At 39.4% G+C, this 27,558-nt stretch overlaps 1 protein-coding gene across 1 annotated transcript in view; it reads left to right on the forward strand.

Moving 5' to 3' along the window:
* BLNK (B cell linker) overlaps positions 1-27,558 on the forward strand; it is a gene marked incomplete at its 5' end in the record, with an annotated part of 99,867 nt that overhangs the window by 25,529 nt on the left and 46,780 nt on the right. Inside the window, one exon of the mRNA XM_080621889.1 lies at positions 5,664-5,710. Coding sequence (XP_080478015.1) covers positions 5,664-5,710 — 47 coding nt within the window. The remainder of the gene's footprint in view (positions 1-5,663; positions 5,711-27,558) is intronic.

Genomic DNA, 27,558 nt, shown 5'->3' on the forward strand with positions numbered 1-27,558 from the left:
ATTTCCTTTCCTTCTTCCTTCAGATTTGCCTCTGTCTTCACCCATGCTGCTGTTGCTGATCTCATTCATTTATTATCTGGAATACAGATTTGAATGGTGCTTTTAAATTTTTCTATGTTCATTTTAAGTTGCATCCTTTGACCATAGATACGGCACCCCTAAACCATTATTTCAAAATAATTTTTAAATAATATTTCTTTTTTTAGCAGCTTTGTTCTTTTTCTCCTCTTTATTAGCAATTAACCTATTGTGTATGTAATGGTACTGGAGGCAAAGCTAAATTAAAGTCTCATTGGGGTAGTTATCAGGCAGAATTTTAGCAAGGGCTTTTTCTTCAAAGACACTGAAACCAGAATAAGCTAGAACAAATGTGGAAGAATATAGGTAAGAAAAATATTTTTTAAAATACTATTTGAATAATAGCATGGATGAGAAATGAGATACCAACCATGACTAAAAAAAACAGTTAAGCACAGACTCCAGCAAATTCTTGCTTTCACTGGGAAGGAATGACTGAAGTACATGCCTGTATGCTCTGTTGATTCAGATCCCACACACCTTGCCTCAGGTCACATGAGATTTCAGTTTTGGTCATAAAGTCCTGCCTCCTCTCCCAGAGAAGCTTACACTTGTGAGTAATGCCACACCTGAGACATGCATCACAGCTCTGAAGCCTGACTTCTCCTGTTTATTCATAACAGGTCTAAAATTCACTGCTGAACAATTTCATTGGTGACCCTGCAGAGATTCTTTAACCCTTATCCTCAGCTTTCTGGATGGGAATATTTTATTCCTAATGCTCCTTCCAACCTTTTCCTCTCTAATGAAACTATTCATCAGAATGACACTTCTTTAGCAGGAGTCCATGCATTTGTAAAGATGGACAGACACCACCACCTTGAATTATATCAATCAGATATTAGTAAAAGGAGAAAGATGCAATTAAAATGCTCTGTAAAACAAAGAAATTGGATTTGAGTTAGGGTAAAGTACAGAGAATCAAAAATCTAATATATAATGCAGTTATAACCTGTTAATCTGCTATGTAAACTGGTCTCACTATAAAACCACTTTGCACAAAAAGTGCTCTTGCTACCACTAGATGTCAGTTTGATACACTTCAAAATGGATAAATATCCTAAAAAAAGTACTCTCTGCTCACAATAGAAACATATTTCTTTTTTATTCCATTCTTTCTGTGCCAACTTTTAATTTTAAGGATTGCACACATTATTTACCTTCTTGTCACCTGCGCTTTTTTCCAAACCCTATGGGGCAGAGTTCTCCTTTATCCAAAGAAAAAGTACATAAAGTTTTCCTCTATGCATTAATTCCATTATTTACTCAGTCTGAGATGCCCTGGCAGTATCTGCCAGATACCACAAGTCTATAGCTCACATTGTATTTCTAGAGGCCATCATTGAGATCTTATTCTTATTCCACAAAGATATTTTTATATTCCGTAAGGACATTTTTACTAAGAAATGCTGTATCTTCTCCTAAATACAGTCTACTATGCCAGTTAATAAGAGATATCATTAACATGGCTTATTACAATTCTATGATTTTTCAGATTTTTATTCCTATCGACTGCCTAAATGTAGATCATTCTTATTTACTCTCCAAATTTCTGTCTTTTGGAAGTGAAAAATGTAGCTGTAGATTCCTCCTAATCCTGGCTTCCTGCAGGTTTTTTTGTCAATACCAAAGAGGTTCCATAAACATAACAGGTCTTAACAAACTTGGTCATACTGAATACAGAGCTTTTCTATTATGCATTTATTTTGACATAACAACTTTTAAATTGTTTTATATCAAGTAAATTTGGGTCTTTATTCTGCTAACCTCCCCCTCCCCCCCCCCCCAAAAAAAAAAGGAAAAAGGAAAAGAAAGAAAATTAGAAGGGAAACCAAAATCATTACACAAAATTATATTCAAATATACACACACACACACACAAAAAGGCAACAAACTCATTTCACAGCAAGCATCTCCAAACTGGTCAATTCTCAGAACTGGCCATGCTACAGGCTGTAACTCACCATTATTGTAAAGTAATAACAATCCTGTCACCTTACATGCAGCTTTACTGCCTAGATATTGACAGCTTACCTAGCAACACAGTATATTTATCGTAAATTCAAATGAATCCTCTCATCCTCATTCACACCAAAATTTGGCCTCTTCAAGCCCCTACTGATCCTTCACAGCTTTCCTGGATTGCTTAGGGTATTATTTGCACCTGGCAGCTATAACCATCTTATACAGGTGCTTACCTACAAGAAAGGGCTGAAAAGTAAGGAAGAGGAAAGAGATGTGTTCTGTGAACTTCAAAATATGGCCGAAAAGACTGTATTATATGAGCAACTGTACCAACAGCCTTCTTCAAAGACATATGAAATCTTTTTTGAGGCAGTAACTGTTAAAAATATCCCTTAGCACAACCTCAGCTAGGAACTGTGAAAACACAACAAAAAAAAATCTCTAAAGCAAATGTGTATGGCCAAAACCCATGCCTTCTGACAGCCATGTTTATGATATAGAAACCTTCCTTAGAGGAGTGCTAAGACTGGGGCAGGTGAACGTGTCATATACGTTTCACAATGTGTTAGAACATTTTATCCCACGTCAGAGCCAAATTCTCTTGACCTTCCTACCACATTTACTGTTTTCTCAAACCAGGAGTCACTTGCATGCTTATTATCCCTTATCAACCTGCCAGTCATCCTCTGTATGTCCCCAGGTCTGCAAGATGCCATAAATCCCACCCAGCTAAGGCCATGTAAGCCGCATGCACACGTGCCGGCCACTTGTGAAGCACGTGCACATAACTAGAGCACCTCAGACATGTCAGTTCACCGTGTGAAGTCCACATGCATGAGTCAGTCTAAACTTTTCCAGACAAAAGTGCATAAAACGTACTTACAGGTCTGCAGCTCCAGATCGTACAGAAATTTGGCTTCTCTTTGCTTTTGATATAAGGCTTCCCCTTTGTTAGCATCAGTGTTGGCAAGCAGCTACAGCAGGATAGGCTCAGATCCAAGACATGCTTCTGCGAGTAAAGGATCAAGAGACGCACCTCAAACATTTGCACTACTGCAGCATTTCTTCCCTTCCATGATGCTATCTGCAGAACAAAGGTGGTTGGCTTGATCTGCAAGCTAGGAGTTTTGATTACACTTAGCTACTGAGCTAAGTAAGCTACTGAAAACGCTGATGTCAGGTGAATGAAACGGCCAGTAGAAAAGAAAAAATCAATAGCAGGTTTGAAGAGAACATAATTTTTATATGCTTTCTAAATCACACTAACCTGAAACTGTAAATATAAAGAAAAACAAAAACCCAAGAAATCCAATATGTTCCCTTAGTTCCCCATTGCGTATTTGGCAGCTCAAATCCCTTCAGAAAAAAAAAACCCTGTAACTTCTTCTTTATCATGCATATTAATTTGCAATATATTCCATTCACACCAATATGAATCACTAACAACATACATCAAAAGCAACAACAGGAGCAATGGACAATTAAAACCTGGAAAAATTAGTCATGTTACAGAAGCTGCCATGTAATTTTGAAAGTGCTGAGTTTGCAAGATATTTCCGTATTCTTTTCTTAGGCCAGAATTTTGTTGCTAGAATGCAACAGCAACTCTTAGTTGCAATCAATGGCTCAATTTACTGGAAAGAAAAATAAAAGGAAAACAAAAAAAAAAAAAAAAAAAAAACCATAAAAATAAGGAAGGACAGCTTTCAGCTGGACCCATAGATGCCAATCTCCTTGAACTTCAGGGAGGCTCGTAGCTTAATCCCTTTACTGAAGGCAGTTTTAGAGATTTAAAAAAAAAAAAAAAGAAAAGAAAGAATCAAATTAAAACTCTCTCTGTAAAACATCACAAGTACAGGAAGTGCTTAGATCCTTAGCTTCCTCCTCTACCAAGCTCAATTCCTATTTTAAAAAGTGCTTGATCTGACCATACAACACAGCACTTGCCTGTGTGGAAATAGCTGCTTACGGCAGAGTGCTGCTTAAGCAGAACATTCCGGCAAACATCAGCTTGAAGGGCAGAGAGAATTACACAAGCTATTTGGCTGCAATCATCAAGCAATTATACCTCAGCAACCCTAATACAGGCTAGTTAAGGTTTCAATATTCTATTTTGCAAAGAAAAAGCAACAAATAAGAGTCGAATCCTTACAAGGAGCTTAAGTGCCTCCTCCTCTTACTTAGAAGGTGCAGAAACAGGGGAGGAAATGGCCCTAATATTTCTGGTCATTGATCTGCAGGGGCATTTTTGGTGAGTCACCATTACAGTTGACAAAATCTGAACAGCCCAGATGGCCTATGTCAACCAGACAGTTCAATATAGTTTTAGATTTCCTCAGGAATTTGGTGATTTCTAGATCTGCTCAATCACCTGCTAATTACTATACCCACTGAATGAAGATATGCAGCTGCTTTTGTTACAGTATAATTACAGGCTAAGTATTAAATGTAGGGGGTACTCTACTGTCTGAAATGGAATATTTTCCCAACAAATGTAACAAAGTATGCAGAGATTCATTTGAATTTCAATACAGACCAACGAAATCTGCTTTCTCTGAGATCTTACATGTACTCCACTTGATCTCCTTGTCTCATAGGCTTGTTATTAGTGTCTCCTTTTGTATACCTTATAAAAAACTCATCTATCATGCTGATGAGGTGGTGAGAGAGAAGGCAAAACAGTTTGGAATGGGTCTGATAGCTGGGGGAAAAACAGCTAGGGCTGGCCAAACATCAGTCATATTAACATGAACTCAGTACCACTGAAATCACTGGAAAGTATTTGTTTCAGAGGTTTCACATCTATTATAGGTGTGCTTAGGAAGTTTTGTTGGGGAAAAAGGCAAATTAATTTCCTCTTCCTGTCAAAACCAGAAGGAGGGTTAGAATTGTATCGATTAAATGGATGTGTTTTCAGCCTGCCCTATCTCCTGTTGAAATCTATGCTGAGAAAGAGGGCATTGCAGTATTAGCAGGTTTCTGGATTGAAACCATGCAATCACACACTTGTTCTGAGTACAATCCAGAGATTTTGCTGGAAATTTTGCACTAAAGGAAAATACATTAGACTAGCTTAAAACTGTGAAATAAGAAGTTCAGCTGCAAGCTGCGCACTAGCTTGGAAGTACTCCTACTGCTTTAGTGTGATGCATGGACTTTGGCATGCTGAATGAAAGGTATATGGAGCTACACAAACCTAACTGGGAGTTAATAGTCTCCAAACCATTGTTAAAGTAATCTTCCACTCACCCATTGTTATACTGGTCTGCTGACTTCAGTAAAAAATCCCAAAGAAATTCTGTGGTGGAGCTGGAAAGAGACCATGTAAAATGGCTTGCTTATCACTTTTTTGAATGATTCATTAACCAGTGTAATTTAATCAGCCCCATGCCCTGTTAAATTCCAGTTCAACAATGAAGCTACCAGCTTTCCAGAAAGGTTACAACAGGCCAGTAATAAAAAGTTAAACATTAACCAAGATGAGACAACCATGTAGCCTCAAAACTAAAAACTATTTTTTAGGTCTTTGATTAGTTCCCTATTAAAAATATCATGAAATTCACTTAATTGGTCTTGATTGTATAGATTTAAAATACGAAACCTATTTTCTCTCTTTTCAGAATATATCAGATTATGAGCTGAGCCGGTTCAAAATAATGCACCAGCCGTAAGTTTCTCATTATTTTCTGGTTCCCCATTAAATGACTAATACTCTATTGTACTCTGACAGTTTCTCTGTTAATAAATAAGGAAAATGAGAATTGAAACCTGCTTATGTAAAGGGCATTAACTGATGTGGGTATAACTTCCTCAGGTTTAGGATCATAGAAGGTTCACAATGACTCTGGTTCAGATCAGCTGACAAAAAAGTCTCTTCTGCATCAGTTGCTGTGTGATAGTTTTCCTCAAAAGAGACAGGGACAACCTTTATAGTAGGGAAAAGTACAAGTTCAACTTCTTACAGAATACAAAAGCTCTTTGCTTGTATACTGTATAAGGCCAAATTTTCAGAAGATCATCTGCTGCTTAGGGATCAATTTAAGTGATCAAATTAACCAAGTGCTATATTGAAAGTAGTTTAAATGCAATTTAAATAGAATACTGAATAAGCAAATACAGGTATAACAGTTACAAAACTCCTTCATGTAATTGGTGACAAATCAAGTTAATTTAGAAGGATATCCTTAATGTTCAGGTATATTATTTATCCTGTGTTACTGCACAGAAATAATGCTTGGGAGTTTTATCTATGAGCCAATGAAACCACCAAGAGTTCGGTTCAGTAGGAAGTGAATTGCCCTGCTTCACATAATGGTTGTTATTATTTCCATGTAGTTGGTGGTGGTGAGGTGTTTTTTGTTTTTTTTTTTTTTGGGGGGGGGGAGGAAAGGGTGGCTCCTAGCTGGGAAAGTTTTATATTTATTTATATAGATATAAGAATAGGATTTTAATGGGTAAAAATGCTTCCAAGTTCCTCCAGTTTCTTACCAATAGAGTGGGATTCAAAAAACTGTTTTGAGTTTGTTTTAATAGATAAGTAAGGAAAATATCAAAGGACGTTCTTGCAAAGCAATTAAGACTAATGGGACATTTTTAGAGAAAAGATATAGAGTATGAATATGAAGTTAAGCAAGGGTGTGACCTCTGTTCCTATGGTATACATGAATATAATAAAACTTCTTAAATGCACAGCATAAATGTCATATCCCTAGCATCAACTTTCAGTCTAAAATCTGTTGCTCTCACATCTTACTACTTGTTATTGCAAAAATTGCCTGAGTTTCTAGCACTCAAATAGTTTGCATGTTTTAACTGGAAAAAGTCTACATTGATCCACCTAAGTCAGATGAACAGGCCTGTTCAAGGTGTTCATACAGCAGATAATCCCCAATGGACCAAAACACTATAGACAGATAAACAAAAAAGTAGTAATTACCATACAAGGTGAGACCAAAATCCTGAGTTTCTCCTGGCAGTGGCCGGTGCTTCAAGTCTCTGCCTGTTGTGAAGTTTCTTTATAAGACTTCATTAGACAGAAGGTCCCTTGACATGTCACCATCAAAAGCTCCTTGCCTTTCCCATTCGAGTTCTCACTAGCACAACACTTGCTGTTCTTTTACTTAAGAAAGATTTTGAGTCTAGAAGGCTATAAATGCTCGGTGAACCAAAACATGCAGTTATTCTATATTCTGCTAAGAAATCCCATCACAGTTGTACCAGGAGATATGGATATGTTTTCCTGACTTCTGCACCAAATACCTCTGCTAACTCAATGGAAGGTTCTTTTCCCTGTAGTCAATCCTGTACCTGTTCTTTAAGGGGGAAAAGATTACAGGGGCAAAAAGACAAAATGTTTTCTCTGAGAAGAGCTTATCATAGCAATTCTGTTTTGATACTCTGAAATAAACTCTTCGTAACTACTTTTGGTTTAGTTCTGTTATTTCAAAGTTAATATTGACTTTGGCAGCCTAATGACAACCTGCTCTAAACTACTTCCCATCAACACATTAAGCCACAGGTCTACCCAGATTGCTTCTGAGAAGCTACTGAATATAGTGGTGAAATTATCAAGGTGCAATGTCTGCTAGTGTCCTATCTTATCCTTGAAATGCAATAATGAAAGATTTCCTTCCCCACTTCCAAAAACAATAACAGAAGAGAGGTGCTGATTTCAAAAGGGACAGCTAATCCAAACCCTCTTGGAATGTGGCTGCCAGGGTTGTGCAACAGACTGCTCTCACAGGTTTGTATGTTTTCAACAGTCCTGACATCATGTTGAAATCTTAAGCTTTGCTTAAAGCCCTTCCTCCTGCAGAAGCACCACTTGTATTTTTCACTCCACACTGCAGACTCAGTTGATATACTCTCATCCTGACAGCCTAGGTTCATCCAAAACACTGAACCAGTTTACTGTCAAGAATGGCTGTACAACAGCACTTTCCAGATACTTCCCATTGGAGAAGTCTCAAACATATCACAAACTACAGTTATGGACTCACTTACTCAGTGTTAAAATACATTCCAGGAAGAGCACTATGTAGAACACGACCTACATTGAGTAGAACTCTTTAAGAGTGCACAGATAGCAGAATCAACCTCATACCACAGGTATTTCGTAATACTGGAACTTAAGTGCTTTCCAAACAGCCTGTCTTGCTATCTCTACTTAACATTTTAAGAAGCAGTGCAAATAAGATTGGTATTCCTATCTGTATTCAGCAAAACTGGCATATAAGCTATATGTCAATTATGAGCAGCCATCTTTGGAAGCACATCTTAAGAAAGAAGTATAATTACAGCTCAGTCACCTCAGTGTAGATAGTCCAACGCTATCTACACCAGATGTTTACCAGAAGTTGTTTCACAATGCTTTCAGCTTACTCAAGTTTCACTCTCCCAGGGACCATGAAATTAAAAGGCCTTCTTTATAGCTAATGTGATTAGAAATTCACCCCAGATCAAACTCAGAATAAATTCTGTTCTCAGCTCATGAGCTCTAGGGACTGTTTTGCAAAATCAGGACTGAAATCTTTCATCAAAATCAGTGCTCTCTGTCACATGTGCAAATTCAGAAGTCTGTTCTGGATGTGCTGGATTGCTAAGTAAATGAGAAATCTTCACCTGCAAATCAGGCATGAGATGTCAAGCCTTGAGTTTACCATTTGTGTATAACAACACGTAGTTATGGAAGATCCTAGATAATAAGTGAGCTATGATAAGGAACACATAATTATAAACTTTGCTTAATTATGGTGTGGGCAGCATTTGGTCTCCTTTTCTTGAAATAAACATCTACCAATTTTCACTGCTGTGAAAAATGTTACTAGTTTATTTTACCAGGATTTTATAGTATATGCAGAAAAGTTTGCTATTCATAAATCAAGTGTTCTAATTAAGATTGATTTCTAGATTAGTTTCTAATATTTTTTTTTATTTGTTCACAATTTTTAATAACTCTCAATGGAAATTTATCATCCTTGCCTTGCAAGCAAAGCAGATGTCTTTTCCTGAGACATAGGGATAAATTCTCAAACAACCTAATGTGGAAAATTAACTTTTTAGCTTTTTCACAGCTATCAGAATTTAAATCCATGGACAAGTTCTTCACACACCAGATGCAAAGGCGTGGATCTCCTCCGAACACCTTTGTAGCTGAGTAGGGGAGTTTTCATAAGGCACAGTGTTTTGAAGCAATAGTGTCCAATAATCACTAAACCTGGATTTCATAAATGTGGATTTGAGACCTTACTTTGGCTAAGTAAACTCAGTGATATTATTTTAGCATTCCCTGCTTTCTTTCCCACCAGCAATGTGAAAATAATAGTATTTCCCTATCTCACTGGGGTGCTATAATGGAAAAGCATCAGGAATTTGGATGTCTTAAAACAGTAAGGAAAACTGTACAACTGCACTACAAGTGGAAGCCGTAACTTGCTTCCTGAGTTCCCATTCCCCAGCTGTAATGCCACAGGGCTACAGGAGATACATGCACTGGGGACATCTGAATACTGCAGATATTTCTGGCCAAGCAGTGACCAATACTACCATCACTGCAGCTGCCGAACAGACCTCTTGTGTTGTCAGGGACCACTCCAGGCTTGCAGGCAACTAAAGAGAGTAATGGTTCAAAGGGTGAACAGGCCTCTGCTGATAAAATGAATTGTACTCTACTCATGACAGAGATTTACATCCATCTTTTCTCCACAGTTTAGTCAGACACGTCAATGCATTTTAACTCACTGCCTGTGATTCTAGCAAGAAGCTTTGTCTCAAACACTTGCATACATAATGCGTTTTCTGCTGTTACGTTTTCAATTCTCATTAAAAAACCAGGATAATTGAAGGCATAAACATTACAACAATAACTAAAATTAAGAATAAAATAAAAGTGGAGTCAAGAAATAAATCAGTAAAATTCTAACAGGCTACAATGACATTCAAATTACATATGTAGAAATTTTCTAATCCTGTTTGGAGGCAGGATTCTATAGTCATTATTATTAAATTTATTCTTAGTTAATAAATGTAGGGTGCGCAACATTATACTTTCAGTTTCACTTTGAAATATTTTGATTTCCTGCTCCTGTATTTTTATTTCAGTGTTGCCTAACCAAAGACAAATCCTAATAAAAAAATAATAAACCCAATGAGATTTCTATGACAATTACACTGTTTCCTTAAGAAACAACAAAGACAAAGAGCTTTTACTGTCTCTTTAAGCAAGTACAGCAGTACAGAAATCTAGTCACAATTTGCCTTTGGACTTGCCCCACGCCAGAGAAAGCTCCAAGCTGAAAAAGCAAAGGTGATAGGTGACTGCTATCCCAACACTTAGTAAGCAGGAATGGTTTTCCCCTCTCCTTGGGATATACTATAATGGATTTTTAATTACCCTATATCTTTCAAATACCAGTGCTGAATCAGGTTGAAAGTTTTATGTCTAAGTGTGTAGATTTAGTTCCTTGCTTTCCTTAGTTTTTGCTGTAGCTTAAATGCCATTTTAAAAATTTCCACTTATTCCGAATACTGGAAAAGGCCAGGGCTGCAAATTCAAAAGACAGATACCTCTTCATACAGCGGTGACCCAATTAAAATGATACCTAAAAGAGACCTGAAGAGGTTTCCAGTACATAAGCACTCTAATGTCATAAAAACGTAATACAGGGCACTTCCTTGGTAGTTATATACCCTCCAAAGGAGATAAAAAGAAACCCACCAACCTGCATTTGACTTTAAATAATATTTTATATATTATATACCCATTTTTAGCATAGAAAGGCTATAACAAAAGTCTACTCAGGCATCAAACATTTACAGAGGCAGCCACTGCCTGCTGATTGGAATTAATTCTGGATAGTCTCCTGTTTACAGGAGGATCTAGAAAATATTTGCTCAGCAAAGCAACACCATCTTGCTTTCTTTTATAGTAATAGATTATTACACCCCTGCAGCAGAAAGGGGGCAACAGACACTTGCATTATGGCAGTTTTATTTCCTTCTGCCATAAGCAATTGAGACTTTTGCAATGATACCAGTTACTTGAGGAGGAAAATCCTTCACAGCTCAGGAGCATACTGTGTTCCAAGATCTTTTAGGAAGATCATTTCTGCTCTTGTAACTGTTCACCATGCTATCTTGGATCTAAAGCCAGGCCAAACTGGTATTCTATATTGAAATGTTTTGTGAAAGCTTAACAATGAAAGAATGGAAAGATCACAGCTTTAGAAGCCTTGTAGCATCACCATACACCACGTGGATCTGAACCTGAGACCACAGTTTAATCATAGTATCACAGCATCACAGTATCACAGTATGTTAGAGATTGGAAGGGACCTCAAAAGATCATCTAGTCCAATCCCCCTGCCACAGCAGGAACACCTAGATAAGGTTACACAGGAATGTGTCCAGGCGGGTTTTGAATGTCTCCAGAGAAGGAGACTCCACAACCTCCCTGGGCAGCCTGTTCCAGTGTTCCGTCACCCTCACTGAGAAGAAGTTTCTTCTCAAGTTTAAGTGGAACCTCTTGTGTTCCAGTTTATACCCATTACCCCTTGTCCTATCATTGTTTGCCACTGAGAAGAGCCTGGCTCCATCCTCATGACACTCCCCCTTTATATATTTATATACACTAATAAGGTCCCCCCGCAGTCTCCTCTTCTCCAAACTATAGAGACCCAGCTCCCTCAGCCTTTCCTCATAAGGGAGATGCTCCACTCCCTTAATCATCTTAGTTGCCCTGCGCTGGACTCTCTCCAGCAGATCCCTGTCCTTCTTACAGTATCACAGTATGTTAGCATTTCTCCCATCTCAGCTTTGTGTCAAAAAAACTACCTAGTCAGGTGAATACAGACATACACATTCCAATACTATAAATCTGTAACTGGGCATTCCTTAGTACTAATTTTATCAAGCTTTGTCATATTTTTGGGATTTGCCAAAAAAATTATTATATTCTATTTGGCAAAATATGCTGTCCACTATTTATGTCAAATAACATTTAATGCAACTCCATAGAGAAACAGCGAACTTGTATTTTATGCATTTTTGTATCGACAATAATGCATAAAGAATATAGTACAAAGTAGAAACTATTTCTGTACATCATATTCTCCTACAACTGCAACCACACAGAAGGCATTTTCAAACAAACTATCATTCAAAACTGGACATGGAGATGCAGGGTGGAGTTACATTAATGGTGTTCTAGGTGGGATGAAAAGCAAACCCAATATAGAAGCCATTCAAGCTAGCAACATGTTCAGTTGAAGGGCAACTCAGGGTTACAGATACATTGTCAGAGGGTTTTTTCCATTTTAATGAATATTACACCCACAAACTCCAATAATAAAAAATAATTTTGTCCTTTCTCCCATCTCTTCTTACTGAATATAATCCCACTCTTAAACAGTGAAATACCAATTGATATTATCTAGACATCAAAAGAACTGATAGGATATGAAGATATCAGAAGAAATCTCTATTTTTCTTACCAACACTTGTGATGGAAACCAGTTTCCAAGTTGTCTGAGTATCTTCCCTACCCTCCCTATCCCAGTTAGGAAAATACAGAGAGGCACACAGAGTTGCAATTTTAGCTGGTTTATGTCTGTATATATAATATATAAATCAGAACAAGCCTGAACCATCTCCAGAGCATCCTCCTCCTCTTCTTCACCCCCAGGATTTTCCACCACACCCTGTTCTAGAGCCTGTTCAGAACAACTTCTAAACTAGAAAATTTTCAAATTATTCAGTCTTGCCCAGTTTCCTTTCATGGTACCCTACTATGTTTAGGCATCTACAGAATGGCACTTGGGGGTGAGTTAACAGTATAATTATAGAAGTGTTTCTTTAATATTGGAAACACTATGCTCATTTTTAGAGATGTTAAGCAAGATAAATCACTGACACTTTTGATAAGTGTAACAAACTAGTGTTAAATAATACTAGATATCTTTTAACTCTCTTTGAAGAGAAAGAGTAGATCAGCCTCTGAGAAAAAAAGCATATGCTGGTCCAGCTGTAGAGAGAGCCAGGTCTGCAGTAGCTTCACCTCATTAAGTTTTAGTGAAAGTAGAAATATTTATCTTTGTTAGTATGACTCTAGAGCAGCCTAAATAGTAATAGAATATGAGTTGCACAGCATCTCAAGTTGGTACCAAAAATCAAACAAGTCATCTTTTTAAATCACAGACCAGCTGATGTTAGTGCACAAAGCCACAAGGAGAACCAGAAATGGAAGCTGTAGCCCAAAATCACAAACTGGTTCATCACCATCATTATATATATGGACAGAATCTTCTTCTTTCACCCTGTCAGTTGATGTGCTTTCCTTTTCTTTATTACATGGCTGTACTGAGACCACAGAGAAGAGGTTGTTGTAGTTTTAATTCACTGGTCTTTCTTCCCTTTTATAAAATCATATTTGGTAGTCAGAAAGAGCTGCACCTGGGACTCCAACTCACAAGAAAATAACTTCTGGCTCATTCAAGCAATCAAGTGTGAAGGACTATTAATTTATAATCTCATTTTAGCAGAATTCCATATGTGCCCCAGCTCAGGTACACACTGGGCACAAAACAGAGCAAATGTCCTGGCTCATTTTGTTCCAAATCTCCAAATTGGAGTCCTCTCAGTTTTTTAAAGGAATACAATATTTAATTTACAGCTTGTTATCGACACACATTAATGTTCTCTGCAGCACAGACATTTCATTCTTCTCCCTTTAGACTAGTTTCTGTGAAAACGAGTGAAAAACATAACCTTATTTTACTTTTGTATAAGCATGCAGAGCTTCATTCATTAGTTCATACATTTGTGCTGTGACGGCAGATGCAGTATTTCTAAGATACTGAAGGAAAGTATTAAACCCTTTCATTCAGACTTTCTTCAATTCAGAAATGATGAGAGAACAGGTAAATGGTTAACGTAAGATACTCAGCCATGAAAACTGCAGTGCTTAAAAATGGGGTCAGCTAGACAAGGACAGTAGAGAAGTTGAGCTGCAAGAACTTAAGGGACTGTGGCAGGAAGGCCTGTTGCAGCTGCAAGCCAGACAGTTGGTGCTGTAACAACCAGCCACTTGAAACAGCTTCAGGAGAGGCTGTTCAGCACAGCTGGCCTGGCAAAAGATGAAGTACAGTTGGTAGGAATGCCACAGCATCCCTTTATGCAGCAGAATTCAAGACCTGAAACCCAACAGCCTGTACAGCTCCAGGTGACAACCTATAGAATTCATAAACATGGAAAAAAAATATGCATTTCAAAGACTTGGCCTAAACGCAGAAATTGCATTAAGTATGCAAATAAATCATAGAATCATAGAATAGTTAGGGTTGGAAAGGACCTTAAGATCATCTAGTTCCAGCCCCCCACCCATGGGCAGGGACACCTCACACTAAACCACGTCATCCAAGACTCTGTCCAACCTGGCCTTGAACACTGCCAGGGATGGAGCATTTATCACTTCTTTGGGCAACCCATTCCAGTGCCTCACCACCCTCACAGTAAAGAACTTCTTCCTTATATCTAACCTGAATTTCCCTGTTTAAGTTTGAACCCATTATCCCTTTCCTACCCCTACAGTCCCTGATGAAGAGTCCCTCTCTTCATACAGAGGGATGAAAGGACATTCTCCAGAGTAGGGAGGCTGTTCAGTCTCCTGGCCAAATCTGTCTTGGTCAGGGCTAAGACTGCAGCTAAAAATTCTGATGGAACAGTATTGCCTGGTCTGGTTTAAATAATAGTTTATTTTATTCTTCCACAACTCATGCCTGACATTCTCCTGTCCCCAGTAGTCAAGAGTTCTGGGGGGAAAAAAGGAGGTTATGTATTTTACAGTTCTTATACTGGTTCTCCTATTTTCCATTGTCTTCTACCCACTGCCATTGCACATTTCAGGTACTCTCCAATGATATCCTTGACAGAGCATGAAGTCTCAGTTTCTTCTTCACAATTCTGGCACTTCAATTTCCTCAGACACCTGCTACCACAGCTCTGTCATTTCTCCTATTTAGTTCCTCACTGCCCAGTTTCACGGCTTAGTATTTTACAGAGCTCTCAGAATACAGACAATAACTTAAAAATACATTACCATTTCAGTTCATTTGCCTTATGATACAGTTCATAAAAGTAATCAGATCCTTTTCTAAATCGCTGATCTGGCTGATACAATTAATTACCTTTATCAGTATATATCTTCCTTATCTCATTCTGCTGGCTCAAGCAATAAAATTCTGAAGAAATACACAGGAATATAAGGCATACACATGCTCTTGCTTTAATGAATAAATATTACAGTTCAAGATGACAGACAGGAAAGAACTGTTTGTATTGCTTGAAATGTCAGCATGAACTACCAGCTATATTCCTTTTGTATCACTGGTACAAACAATGTTTAAGACATTATTCACAACTAGATGTTTTTTGTCCACATGTAGCCCACAAGCAGATTTAAATATACCCTGTAAAAAAATTCAAAGGCAAATACTACCTGTCATTATTTTCTCTTTTTAAAGAAATAGAAATGTGATTCATATGTACAGTCTTACAGGTATCCTCTGCTATGTAATATTTTTCCAGGGATTTACTGAAAATTACAGATAAAACCAAAATTTCGACAATTTTGCCTTGTAACTAAAAGCAGCACTAAACGTGTGATATACCTCCATTAGCAGGCAGCTCTAAGAAAACACTGACAAATAAATAGCAAATATAGCTAATTTAGATCACAGACAAGAGCCTTACAGATGATGTCTTTCCAGCAACACTTCTCTACCATCATCAAAGTGAATATGGTATCATATCCTCTGTTAATCACAATGAATAATGGGAATAAGTTCTTCAGGATTAGAGATGTAAATGGTCCAGAACCAGCCTAAATAAAAACCAACATATCAGTATATATCTATACTTACAATGTATCTTGCAGAGTCTACAGAGTAGACCAGCAGTTTCTGGGAAAGCCCCACTTTCTGTGTAGATTTGAAGTGTTGCTCATTCACAACAAATGTATCAAGAATGTTTTGAAACTCAGGCCCATGTCTTAATTCCAACAGATACCTGGGCATTTATTCTATTTTATTTATTCTATACTAAGAGAAAATTTATTCTATACTAAGCCCAAAATTTTGTTTCTTTATTATGCCATTTCTTTCTATTCCAATATTATTGAGTATTGGGTGGCTTAAAGTAAAGCAAGCCTGGGTCAGATCAAAGGTCTAATTCATGTGATGTTTGTAACATCAGCCTGCATCAGATGCCTTAAAGAAGATAAATGCAAGCAAATGGGTGTGAGTAGGTGCTTCCATCTGCACACATATGAACAGTACATCACTCGCTGAGCTGATAAAACACTCCAAGGTACCACACTTAAATAAATTTACTCCGTGAACTTTGATTCAGGAAAGGGTTGGCGGTGTCAGTTCCACCAGGAATAAGAATAATAATAGCAATCTCTAATTTCTTTAGAGGCTCATGATACTTTGAGGAGTCTTTTTCATAAAAGGGGAAATTCTCCTGTGAACACGATTATGAAAGTTAGCCGACCTCGAGGAAGGCTTAAGCACGAAAGTAATCAGAACCCCAGGCAGATCTCTGTGACACAGAGAAGGTTTAAGTACCCAAGTCCAAGTCCATCCTGTAGATGCTGGTAAAAATCTACTAGTTTTCAGAAATTAAAATCTCATAAGACTATCATCTATGCATATAATTTCTAAACTAACCATCAAAAACTTTAATCCCAAATATTTTAGATTGTGATTTCCTCAATGCAGTGACCTTCTTCTTGTTCTTTATTATAGCAATGTCCAATGAAAAGGGATAATACTTTATAAAGCAGATTGCTTTGTACTACTGCAATACAATAAATATTCAAATTTCACATATATGCATTTATTTACATGTAGATTTCTATCAAATTTTCCTTCTTCTTTCACTTCTCCCTAGTTCCCTTTATATTTTAAATCTGAAAGGATGACAGAAAAAAAGTAGAAATAGTTATTCTGAAACCCAATGTTTGATACTAAATGTAGAATTTTTTTCAGTATATTCTGGGAGTAGAAAGACGCAGACTTTTATGATTACAAACTTATGAAGTACCTCTTTTAAATGCTGTATTACAGCAATAAATGCTTTGAAGTAGGATATATACAAAAAAATAATCCACTGATACATTGTCACACTCCTGTTCATCAGCTACATTTTTGCTGTCTTCATGCAATTAAAGTTACCGTGTAAATATATTCTTTGCAACAATTAAAAAAATTTGCAGTGCTAGATAACAGAAAAAATTCATGGCTATAGTTACAAATCTGAGTAATTTTTCTCCACAAAAGAGAGTATTCCATTAAACTCTTTATCTTTGGTCATAAAATGTTATCTTATTATTTCAAATAGTAGTTTTCTACTTTATTAATTAATAAGATGATAATTTCTCTATTTAGAAAGTCCCCCATCTCATTGATCACTTCACTGTCTTTTTTTCAGGGTGATATTTCAAATGCACTATACTTGTGGGTGAGAAGGACTTTGGTGATATTTCTGTTCCCAGACCATAGTGTTAGGCAATTCCAGTTATCCAAGAAACAGAAGAAAGCAGTGTTTAGAAGATGGAAACATATGAAAACAAAAAAGACTACAGACAAAAGTATTTTTCCTGTTCCTAAGCAGGAACAGGAAAATGCTCAGACAGCAATTATTGTGGTCAGTGAAGCAGTGCAGATTACCAAATTGTACCAGAGAAAAGATGCACCAACACATACATACATACAAACAAACAACTTGGCTGTATGTACTGCATCTTGGCTGTATGTATTACAGGCCAGTGCAAGACAGGAAAGAAGAGGTTTAAAAACTATTGGGTTTTCAGCATTTTCCAAGTATTGAAGACATCATGATATGTCTAAACAGTATCAGCATTATACAGAAGTAACCTCATTTTAAAACATCCTTTTCATTTTGAATTTTGAAAACACTACAATCTTTTGTTTGTGTGAGTGTATACACTGTGATTTTATGAGGGACAAAACAATATTTAGACCATTCACTATCAATGTCTAAATTTTGACTGATGCTCAGTTGGCACATGCAGAAGAGAAGGACACAAAACACTTCTTCCCAGTCCTCTGCCCCATGCAAGTCTCATTCTCAGTTCCAGGGCTAAATAACCCACTCTGCTAAGCACTCCCACTAAGGCTCCTTGGGTACTCTCCAGGGTAAATCCACACCCCAGACAGGAGGACAGAGAGAAACAAATTTGTCCAAGGTTTAATCCAGTTGCAGCAGGAGGCAGGAGAGCAGGGTGTACAAGCCCTGGAGAAAAGTCAGAAACAAGAGAGGCTTGCCAGTCTGCAAAGAAGCCTGTGCCCCTACACCCTCCTGCCATGGTAAGGATCAGAGCTAGATTAAAGCTGGCCAGCTATGAGTATCTTTGTTCCAGTCACTCCTGATTGCTGGAAGGGGCTATTTGCAGACCGAGCAGCAGCACCACTCTTCAGATTCACTGTAGCTGTTGGCTGGCACCAGCACAGATCATTGTCTCCAAGGCAATCTGACCTCAAACACTTTCAGTTTAACATTAAATAATTAATCTGTCTGAAGGAGCAAATTTTGTGTTTCTGTGTGCATGTGGAACAGATGACAGTAAAACTGAAAAGCAGAAGTGCAGCTTTTTACGTAGTGGGTTTGTCCCCAGAGAAATAAAACACATTTTCTCAGCAGGTGCTAAAATGAATTTGCTCAGAAGCCCCTGCATGAGAAAATCCTATTAAATTTACTGTTTTCACATCTTTGCCTACCCCACAGTACATGCCTATACATACAGCCGATTTCCTCCAGTGAGCCTATAGACAAACCTAAATCCCTAACAATTAAATTGAATTGAATTTTCAAATGCATCTCTTACTACTAGTGCTGGATGAAAAACTTTTAACATGCCATTTAGTGTCCAAAGTGATAACAGATTAAGGCTTTAAGATTTCTAGGGCAGTTGCTAGGAAACTTCCAAAATTAATACTGTGGCACTGAACCATTTGACTCACAGTGAGGAGACTAAAACTGAAAATCAGTATTATTTAAAAGTACTTAGGACAGAGAAGTAACTCCCTCTCATCTGCTAAGACACAAGTAAATGCCCACATGTAATTTTTCCTGTAAAAGTAGTGTTTTCTAGTTTAAAACAGCTTCTATGCATCCTGAAATTGAAAAAATCCATTTAAATAGACTAGCTAATGAGAGTCTGAGAGCAATGCTTGGAAAAAAGAGAGATTCCTTATTTTAAACATGAAGCAGCAGTGTTTCCCCTGTTTATAGCCATTCGTAAGTAGTAAATACAGATAATGTCTTGACAAATCATGTTCCATAACCTCATGGTTTCTGAATAGCAGCCATGGGACACTGAATGGTAAGTTAAGTAGGCAGTGTTATCAGCCAAAATGGAACTCAAGGGGAAACAAAACTATGTCTAAATTGGCATAGTTTTAAACAACAGTTTGAGTGCTCTTTTGGCCTGTTACCAAGCCCTGCAAATTTGCATTCAGACCCATATGATCAAGCACAAAATCCTCTCAAGCAGCATGTGACAGTCTACTGCTAATTCTCCATTTCCTCTCTGCTCTTCATCTGCACAGCATATTGCTGGCATGTCTTCCTACAGACATTCTGAAAGCAGAAGAGATCAAATACATACAAAATACTTTAGAATAGCAGGCTTTAGGAAAAATTTAAGTCTCCAACATGGCTACAGTTTGCAGTTGTGATTCAGGTGGTTCAAATTCGGGCTGTTTTCCAATTCAGATGTAGGTGGTATCCATCTGGGCTATTTTCACTACATTTCCATAGCCTCAAAAAACAGAACTGTAACAATCATTTACTGACTTCCAGGTGAACACAGACTGATCAAGCCAAATTCCTGTTACTGACCAACTACATTTACATTCACATTACCCTGCTTCCATGGTTGGAGTTCTTACCTTTAGTGCTATCCCAGTAGTAGCATGAAGTCAGAGCACAAGCCTTAGACACAAATTTTAAATAAAAATCCTTTAAATAGAATCACAGAATCATAGAATAGTTAGGGTTGGAAAGGACCTTGAGATCATCCAGTTCCAACCCCCCTGCCATAGGCAGGGACACCCCACACTAAACCATGCCATCCAACCTGGCCTTGAACACTGCCAAGGATGGAGCATTCACAACTTCCCTGGGCAACCCATTCCAGTGCCTCACCACCCTCACAGTAAATAATTTCTTCCTTATATCCAATCTAAACTTCCCCTGTTTAAGTTTGAACCCTTTACCCCTTGTCCTGTCACTACAGTCCCTGATGAATAGTCCCTCCCCAGCATCCTTGTAGGCCCCCTTCTGATACTGGGAGGCTGCTATTCCTTCTCTTCTCCAGGCTGAACAGCCCCAACTTTCTCAGCTTGTCCTCATACGGGAGGTGCTCCAGTCCCCTGATCATCCTCGTGGCCCTCCTCTGCACTTGTTCCAACAGTTCCATGTCCTTTTTATGTTGAGGACACCAGAACTACTCTTAGAAGCAATTATCAGAGGCTGAGAGAGATTTAAAACAGCATGTAAATATAGGCAGGGAGAAGGACCTCTGATCAAGATGAAACACTAAGACCTCAAGTAAAATCAGACAGATATTTTGAAGTGAATTTTCAATAGTTTTGCATATTGCTCAGGAAAGCCTACATTGCTGCCCTTTTTTCTTCAAGGAAAAGCCAAGCAAAAGCTCACAAAGTTGTCCCGTAGAGTAAAACCTGCAACATCCTGTGCTTCCCCACACTCCCCAAAAGTGGGGAAGTCAAAATGAAAAAAAATACGCTATCCACTTGGCAAGAGAGGTTGTACATAAAATCCACTTGAAGAATTCTTCCCTATGCAGAACAGTTGCATCCTTGACTTCTGAGTAGTTCTAAGAAAAAACTTTTGGCACAACCTTCTCTATTAATGTTGGAGACAAAATTTTGCTAATTGAGAAGGGGTTAAGAAACAGGTTTTCTAGCATGACTGAGAGAAAAAGTAAGTCTTATATGGTCAGGTTATGAATAAAATTGAAACCTCATTATCAAACCAATTGCTTACTTCAAACCATATTTCTCAGGTGTTTTATATACATTGAACGCACTAGACTGAATCTATGAGCATTAATGTATTCTGTATAAAATAGGCTTCTTCTTGAAATAGTCATGCATAGTTCAGTGAGATCATCTGATGCAGCACTGTCTCCTCAAAGCATTAAAAATAAATAAACATTAAAAAGATTTAGTGCAAATTGATATTTTAAACTAATCTATTGCAGAAATCTGCAAAATTTCTTTTTCTTCACCTTCTCATTGTTAAATTTTTATGCCACATGATACAGTTTACAAATATCTGCTCTTTATTTCAATTATGTGAAATCCTAGAAGTTCACAAAGGGCAACTGAGAGCCAAGGCTGTACCTGTGCACTGGCTTGGACTTTTCACACTCACTCCTGCGGCTTGATTGCCCATCTGTCCTGTGTGCCACAGCTCCGGCCTGGAACACATTCCTAGAGTTTCTTATCATGCAGAAGAGGCTATGGGCAAATGTGGTTGCGTCACTGAACCTCACCCTGCTTTGCAGTCAGGATGTGGCTTCAGCTGCCAACCCAGATCAGGAACTCCAAAAGAGTTTTTAAACAGGCCCTTAGGTTCCCTAGACTTAACATAGTCACAATCTCTAATCCAGATTAAGACAATGGCATGAGCAGTCTCCATAAAAATGTGTTAGTATCTAATCTTATGAATTTAAAATAAAGATACATACAGCTGATATCTGATATATATTAACATTGTAATATGAATATTAGTAGCTTGAGCAGGAATCCCTGACAAACCTAAAATCATCATACAAGCCATGTACTGGAAGCTATGAAACTAGAGAGCATTAATTTTAGTGGAAATCACAAAAAGAAGTCATCAAAAGTGTCAAGGGAGAAACCACCAGCCATGTCAGTGATAGCAATCAAACTCTGGATTTTGCCTAAAGATTTCTCTACAATTTGCTCTGTATCAAGATGCTTGTTCTGATCTAGGTACCACACTTACCAATGACCAAAATGTTTCAGACAAGTCTTCCGATCCCCTGTGTCTGTGCTACAGGAGTTTTTGGTTTACTTAAGAGAGGGAAAGTCAAGCTATAAATTATCTGAACAACAGGGTACAGAAAACTGGAGCCCTGAATAAACAGGAAATATCTGGGAATTCACAGCAAATTTTGACCAAATGAAGGTAGAATACTCACAGTCTCGGACACAGTTTGTTCCACCGAGTTTTGACTATGCCTCGATGGCCTCACAGCTCTTAAATAGAAAACGGAACATGCCACCAGAGTGAGGTAGCATGTACAAGGAATGATCTGGTGGGAAGTAAACAGCAGAAAATAGCAGAGGGGGTAAAAAATAATTTTATTTTCTGAACATACAACATAAAAAAGTTGCTTTTAAAAATCTTTTTTAGTTATGAGAATAAATAGAGAATTACACAGTCATATTGGTTGAGGATTAGAGAGACAAACCCAGACTAAGCCACAACACTTGTGGTGATGAGGAAATAATGTTGCAATAGTCAGTGGCATTTAGGAAATCTGTCCAAGCATTTAGAAGGTCTCTTCCAAAATTTCAATGACATTTTGAGCATCAAAAAGAAAAATAAGAAAGCATGCATATTCTGATAACCATCTTGCCAAGGGAATTTACTGGCAAATCCTGCATTACCTGTGTAAGGTAATGGTACCAGGAATTTATCCTGTTTCTCTTGTAGCCATATATAGGAAAACTTGGTGGCTATCACAAAAACAGCAGAGTCTGTGTGAATGTGGTTCTTAAAACATTAGATAGAAAACACCAGTTAGGTAAAGGTCTTGAATGATGATGCTCCAGAAGACCATTGCAGAGTGGTCTTCCAAGTGATTTTCCCAGGTGGGAGCACCTCTGCAAAAAACCTTATTTAAGACACCAAGATATATTCTCCCAGGACACCACTATACCCCACACCCCCGGGGACCTGTCCCTCAGGCTGGTTCAGGCTGTCAGGCCATGTCTCAGTGGGAAGCAGCATTTCCCAGCCAGTGACCATTGTGTCTCAGATGTGCCAGGGACCATGGAGGTGGCACAGGCACTCCTGAAAACAAATCTCCTCTACCAAGACCAGCACCCATGGCTGGGGAGGAGGGTTTTGCGTTAACCATCACTATGGTCAAGATGTCACCCACATGGTAAAACAAATCACAGTTCCTCTTCAGCATTCTCCAAACGAACACATTAGGTCAAAAAGGGACAGTTGCTGAGGCAACAATTACAAAAATAGCATGACATTATGTTTGCTGCACAGCTCAAACCTGCCGCTGCCTCCAGGCTCCCAGGGTTCCTAGAGAGGAAGGCAGGGTATTTCCTCAAGAGGGGATTAGTAAGACCTTACCTCACAGGATCTACAGAGGCATAATTTTGGGGTGATGAGTAACGCTGGAGGGATGGAGGAACTGCTGCCACTCACCTGTCCCACCCCTGGTGCAGGTCTGCAGGGACCTTCTCGCCAGCTGCATGTGGTGGTTTGTTCCTCTCAGTACGGACCATACAAAAACCACAGGCAGGACCAGAAGTTTGGACTCTGAAACCACCATCTGGGCAAAAGAAGAGGCAGAGGGCTGTGTGGAGGGGCTTGGACATGTTTCTTTTTATATAAGGTTTTTCTCTAGTGGTTTTCCAATCTTGTTGATCCAAGTTTTCTCAACACTGTGGCAGATGGTCAGACAGACCGATTTGGTGGCAAACCAGAAATAGCTAAGCAGGCTGTAGTAATGTTCTGGTGAGGTTACACTCAGATCCAGATTAGATCCAGATGATTTTTATGCACATACATATTTTAAATGGGGAAAAAGAGGAATTTCACTGTAACTAGAAAGGCTTTGTTTGGCATTTGGGAGACAATGGCTTCCTTCTCTTAATTTCAGGACTTTGCTTGCACTTGACTCTCCATTGGTTTCCTAGGAACATCATATTCCAAGGCAGCCAGGAGAAATTACTCTCTCAAATGCCTTGGGTTTAAGATAACGGTGGGACACTGGGTCCTGTATATGCTCTCTGGGGGGAAAAGGCCTAATTTATTCTTTGCCCATGTTCTGAATGAGTAAAGAAAGACTGTCTAGGCCACATCCCCTGCTACTAGCAACCTCTGCTAATTCTAGGCCAGGACTACTTTCTCCCCAAGAAAAACCCCCACTGTCAGTACGTCTTGCTACATGTGGATATAAAGGAAGGCAAGATATGCCAGGGCTGTGAGGACAAGCATTTACCTCCTTTGCCTGTACTTCTTTCCAGACAAGTGAAAACAAGCCCTGATGGAGTAGTAGGATAGGGGTTGGTGGGGGTTTTTGCTACAAACTGTTTATAGATATTAAAGCGAAGCAGGACTGTGTACTGGGCCATGTGTGTGCATGGCAGAAGCAAGCAGGCTGAAGTATGACCAGTGGACAGGCCCCACAGCAAGTGCCACAAATTCTCATGAGCAATTCTTGTGCAATGGAGACTTTCTTAGGAGTAACTTCTTGGCAGCAGTACCGGTCTAAGCAGTCACACATCCTATTCCTCCCACCCCATGCTGCACCCTAACAAACATCTGTGCACCGAATCAAATCAAGCCCTGAGCACAAGGCATCAGCAGCAGCCCCTTCCTGGGAGCAGCGAGGTGACAGCACTACAAAGATAGGAGTGAAAGCCCTCCCCACTGGGCACTGCAGAGCATTAAAACTAAACCTGTAAACTGTTGGGTTAGGAAGAAATCAGGCAAAACCAGCATGGCAGTGCAAATGACAGGCTGCCTCCGAAGATCTCAAACGGAAGCCGTCTGGAATTTCTGCAACAGTCAGTGAGCAGGTTGCTATATAGAACGAATTACTTCATGAGCCCTCCGAGCAAATCCCATATTCTGATACATGGTTTAGGTATAGCAGAAAGACTATACAAGCAAAATTACATTACTCCTTAAAGCCCACAAACTTCATAAGGTACCCCAAAAAGGGCAATTTTTTCACTATAGGCTTTCCCTAGAGAAATACTGTATGCAGATACTGAGTGACTTCCATGCTGAAAGCTCAGAGACCAAAACTGTCAGCCATGCCAAGGTCCAAGCAATACTGTCATCAAAGACACAACTCTTGTGGCAGGCTGTTACCCCATAGCCATCCACACTAACCAGGAAAGTTTGGTTTACTGTTAGATTTTCACAAGAAAAATAGTCAGTACAACCTTCGGAGGAGGCATATCCATGTGAAAATCTAGCCTAAGTGGCAATGAGAATCTCCCTAAGAAATAACTTTGGGTGTGCTGAAAAGATATTGTACTTAACAGAACATATTAACATGACACAGAGGTACATTCTTAAATAAAACAATAGGTTTCCTACCTAGAGCACTTTTGCTTATAAACTAAGCTACAGACAGGCCAAAGATACAGAAAGAAAGTGACAAGACTCATCCACTAAAGGTGCAGAATCCAAATTAATCAGTACTTCAGGATAAAGACTAAACATTAATATCTGCTTACATTGCCCCTAAAAATCAACCAGTTGCCTATAAAGCTCATGATTTAAAAAGGAAAAAAATAGGGCTGAGCCCAAGATTAAGCAAAACAATCCCAAGACTCTGAAATACCAGAGCCATAAAACACAGATCAGCTGCCTATATTTTGGGTGAGAACAGCCTGGTCCAGTGTCCTTGGAGGACCATCATTTACTCCTGCCTTAAAGGTTTAAAGTTTAGAAGTTTAAAGTTTAACAGTTTAAAGGTGAGGAAACTTTTTTCCTCTTACAGCTATATTCAGAAAGATGGGGGTAACAGGATGGCTTTCTCTAGCTCTGCTAGAGAGCTTCTGGGAAGGGAGAAGTTCCCACGGCAGCATGTTCCTACCTGTCGCACATCTTCACCAGGAAGCGTAGAGTAGGAGAGGGAAGCCTGCATTGTCACCTACAGCCTGCAAAGTCACCTGGGGCTGGAGGCGCTGCTAGGAGGATGTTAGCCGGCCCTGCCACAGCCCACTGAAGCTGAGCTAAACACAACCCGGTGCACAACCAGGGCAGCCGAGCGGCCGGCACACCTTTCCCTGAGACCGAGACAGCGCTTCCCTAAGGCACTCCAACAGGTCTAGAGGGAGGGGCGGAATAGAGAACCCTCGCGTTCCCATTTCCAAAGACTCCACCTTGGCTCCCGCTACCGCGGCCACCTGTGCGCGCCGCCGGACAGGGGGCGGGCGTCGGGGCCGGGAGGGGCTGGCCTGGGAGCCCCGAGGACAGGGTCCCTCGTCTATCAGCGCCTGCGGGTAGGACGGGAAGAGGCTTCAACAGCCCGGTACGACGGCGGTCGCGATTTAACCCAGCCGAGGCAGTAATCGGGCAAGTTTCCGCCGCGCCCCAGCACGGCGGTAGGAGGGAGCCGAATCGAGCCCGGCAGAGGGGGCGGCCGCGTCGGCAGGTGCCTGGTTGGGGCGATACAGTGTGTCCCGGCGAGTGCCGGCGTAGCGCGGGGCATGGACAAGCTCAACAAGCTGACTGTGCCGGCCGGGGAGAAGCTCAGGTAGGGTTCGGTCAACCTTGGTCTCTTCCATGAGTAGCGAGCGGGGGCTTGGAGCTGGATGGGGGGCCGGGGGGTGATGGGGAACCTTGTTCTGCACCAGGGGTAGGGGGGATAGGGAGGCTCAGAGGCACGAGGAAGTTGGTAGAAGTCTTAGAGTAAAACGGAGTTACTTCTGGTCGCTAGGGTGGTATAGGGAAGCGTGGAAGGTAAATACAGGTCTGGAGCCATTAATCGGACACGGCTTTCAAAGCAAACTCTGTGTCCGCTTCATCTGCGGGGAAAAGGTGAATATTTTTAAAGTATCTATCTTCAAAGCTGTAAGAAGATAGTCTTTGGCTGACTAAGATGTATGAGCCTCATGCAAATTAGAAAAATTTAATTAATTGCTTGATGGTTTAATCAGAGTGGCCTGTGAAGATGGATTTTGCAGTTAAGTTGCATAATATTTTCTAATCTTCGAAAGAACTGGTGGAATAGAAGGAACTGGAAAACGGGAAAATGGGAAATGTTCCTAAGTGAAGGAGAACAATGTTAAATACAGAGTTTGAGAGGAAAAAAGCAGAAGCTGACCATTACTGAAGTATTTTTAGTGTGACTTGATTGGTGTGCTCCTGAAATTGGCACCTCAGGGCTCTTTCATTGTGGTGATTTTTTTTCCTGAATAGTTAAAATAAGCCTTGTTTCGGACTGAAGCAGCATCCAAACATCATCTTCTGCTGGAAAATAAGAATGAAATACTGAAAAAAAAAAAAAAAAATCCTAAAAACCCCTCATACTTAAGTACTTGATACAAATTGATAAGCTATTCTCAAGTCTCTCTCCCTCTCCCCAGAAGCCTTCATGCAAATCAGAATAATCCCTTGTAAAGCTTATTCTGATGGAATGGCATTTTGTGATATCTACTCTTTCCATTCTGTTGA

This window comes from Psittacula echo (genome assembly GCF_963264785.1).
Source record: "Psittacula echo genome assembly, chromosome: 6".
Taxonomy (NCBI): domain Eukaryota; kingdom Metazoa; phylum Chordata; class Aves; order Psittaciformes; family Psittacidae; genus Psittacula; species Psittacula echo.